Here is a 3,108-nt window from a genome sequence, read left to right on the forward strand (position 1 = left end):
GATTTACGGCACTTGTAACACATACGTGCACTGTGAGTTGGGGGTTTTTGGAAGAGTTTTACAGCACTTGCAACACGATGAAGTCCTATAAATGCCAAAGATTTGAGGTGTTTTTATATTTAATAAGAGTGTAACAGCACTTGCAACACAATAGGTCATACAAGTGCCAAAGGTTAGAGGTGTAACTGGAGGGTCAAGTACAAAGAAAAGAAGAGATTTTTAAAAATGATAGATGTTTGATGAGCTAGAAGGAGCATCCCACACCAGAGCACCCGCCAACCACCCACCCACTGTGAAAGATGGGAGTGTAGGAAGGGAGGAGGGAGTAGGTCTGTGTTGTAGCGGTCAGGCACTTCACCATTACCAGCAGGTAACTTGAGTTCGGTTCCCGAGTGGAGGGGAATTTTTATCGAGTTGTCTCAGTTTTTCTGCTGGGATTTTGTTTCCCTCTCAGCCCAGATTGATGTTGTCAGGCGGGGTCAAAGCCCCCTTCCTAAATGATCTAAACTGTGTCGAGGGGATTTTTAAAAAACTCCTTACGTTTTAAAAAACAATTCATTTTTCCCTGGCACTTACTGTTATCATATTTTTGCAATTCTCTTTACTCCAACATTTCTTCTCTCCCCCCCCCCCTCCCCCAGGCTTCAAGGCCAGGTTCAGCCCCACCACGTGTCACAAACGTATCGCGGTGTCGGCCTCCAGAGACGAGGTGGTCCACAGGAAGTGCAAACTGTCGAACCTACACAACGCGTGTGCCGCCACCACCAGCTTCCAGCGCCTGGAACACATAGAGGGCGCCATCGCAGACGAAGCCCTGCCCCTCCTCCCCCACCTTTACTGGGAGGCCATCATCCACTTCCGGGTGTTCGGCAAATTGGGCAACTCCAAGCTCCTCTGTGACCTTGGCGTGGTGAAGCAGGGCTGCGAGGACGGCTCCAGTCTGCTGTGCGACAACTTCAAGTCTTACTGCTCGTACCTCGTGCGCCGACAGAACAAGGTCACTCTCGAGTTCTGGAACGGTCCGGACCGAGAGATCCTCCCTCGGAGTATCCCCGTCCTCGACCTGGACAACGACCAGGAGAAGACGATCAAACTGGCGTTCTACTTGGATGCGCTCAAGAGGAAGCTGGCCATCGTGAGTCCTGGCAACAACTCGGTGCTGTGCCAGTTCAACGTCCGCTTCCCCTCGCTGGTGCCCATGTGCGGGCTCTACTGTTTCGACCAGGTCTACGTCATGGTCAAGTTCACAGAGCCGCAGAAGATCCCCAACGTTCTGAGCAAGCTGATGAAACAAAGCACGTAACACAGAGCCGCAGAAGATCCCCAACGTTCTCAGCAAGCTCATGAAACAAACCATGTAAAGAAAGAAAGAAAAAACGACTCAGAATTCCTGTCCAGCAGTCTGTCTCTTTTGTGTTTTCCTTCAATTCTTCTTGGATGAAAAACGTACATTAATACATCAACCCTTTGAGCCCTAGCCACTGGTACAGCAGTGAGTGAGACCCATCCCCAACCCTGCCCGCCTGAGATAAAACATGTACGGAAAACAACGTGTACTACACAAGACATTATTGATTATTTTGAAGATCTTTCTGAATTAAATGCTGGAAATGACTAGGACTGCCCTGGGTGGGATATGGAATGTGATTCTTACCATTATATGGTCGCTTTTAAGGACAAGCGGGCTAACCCAGATTTCGGAGGTTTCCAGAAATCTTGACCTATACCAAAAGTGTGCATTTCCCTACCTATAGGAGAAGTTTGGTTTCATTGGTGTGTATATTTGTTTGGTTATAGAGAAAACTCTCCTTGTCTTTTAAAGAAACTGAACAAGGGGCTAAAACTTTACCTTCAATTTTCTCAAAACAGCATTTTTCAGGATAGCCCCTTTGTGCTTAAAAACGACCCTATATGGATGTTGGTAATATATCGCTCAGGAGGTCGGGTAGAGGGGCACGGTAGCCTCAGGAGGTCGGGTAGAGGGGCACGGTAGCCTCAGGAGGTCGGGTAGAGGGGCAAGGTAGCCTCAGGAGGTCAGGTAGAAGGGCAAGGTAGCCTCAGGAGGTCAGGGCTCAAAGTGTTAACTATCTCTGCAGTACTTGTGGTGCGGTCTGTTTCAAACAAGCAATATCTTCTCCTCAGCTCCTCCAGCATTGGCCGTTGCTTCATGGAGCTTTCTGCTCTCTACAGTAAAATACCCTGGAATATGTGTGTGTGTGGGCATTTCAGAAACGTCAAACAGAATGTGGGGCATCATGGGGAAATCAGGCGCTCGTCAAAATGATGAAATCGAAGAAACAGGCATTTTTCCTCCAGTTTGGCAAGTTTTGACAAATTTTGTCGAATTTTTGTTTTTTGTCTCAGCCCCTTGTATATCCATATAAAAATACATTTCCATTTGAGTTTTACTGAAAAACGTTGATTAATGGTACGAAATATACAAATTTTCACTTTTCATAGACTCTCAAGCTATAGAAGTTACCAAACTTTGGCAGCCATTTTCTCGCAAATTTTTCCTCAGAAAACCAGTTACCCCCACCTCCTTCTATCGCAAATAATGTCTCGACTTCTGTTAAAAATAGACAGGTATTTTTTTCACCAAAAGAAAAACAAATTAACAAGCTTTAAGATTTTACCAATGACTCCATATGCCCAAAAATTGAGGAGCGTCTGATTCCACTGTGTTGTGACCAGTTATTTCTGCCTACATTGGTGGAACATTTTCTACTACTTAACACTCGGTTGTGCCTCCAGTTGTCATGTGATTTTCACGCTGGTTTTTTTAAAATATTTGAGTGCAATTTCTATATACAGATCTTTATTTATTCAGAAAAATATAGAAATTTCCCTGTGAGCAGCACAGACAGAGAGAGAGAGAGAGTGAGAGAGAGAGAGAGAGTCCTAATGTGGATGTGTGAGAGAGAAGAAGGAAGAGAGAAATGCTCTCATTGCACACCTAAAGATGTCGTCATTCAGATGGGAACAGTTTTGGTCTACCCATGTGATTTTGTATATAAAATAATATATATATAGTCACATATGTGATTTTGTATATATATATAGTCACATATGTGATTTTGTATATATATATATTTATATATATATAGT

The 3,108-nt window shown here is 44.6% G+C and overlaps 2 protein-coding genes across 2 annotated transcripts in view; both read left to right on the plus strand.

The window, feature by feature from the left end:
* Positions 1-1,366, plus strand: part of LOC106012262 (E3 ubiquitin-protein ligase TRIM8) — a gene marked incomplete at its 5' end in the record, with an annotated part of 9,570 nt that extends 8,204 nt beyond the window's left edge. Inside the window, 1 exon segment of the mRNA XM_013084643.1 lies at positions 642-1,366. Within this exon segment, the coding sequence (XP_012940097.1) occupies positions 642-1,303 (662 nt within the window).
* The window catches only part of LOC101856907 (synaptotagmin-1), a gene marked incomplete in the record, with an annotated part of 110,477 nt that overhangs the window by 46,069 nt on the left and 61,300 nt on the right, over positions 1-3,108 (plus strand).

This window comes from Aplysia californica, unplaced genomic scaffold (genome assembly GCF_000002075.1).
Source record: "Aplysia californica isolate F4 #8 unplaced genomic scaffold, AplCal3.0 scaffold00307, whole genome shotgun sequence".
NCBI classification, from domain to species: Eukaryota; Metazoa; Mollusca; class Gastropoda; order Aplysiida; family Aplysiidae; genus Aplysia; species Aplysia californica.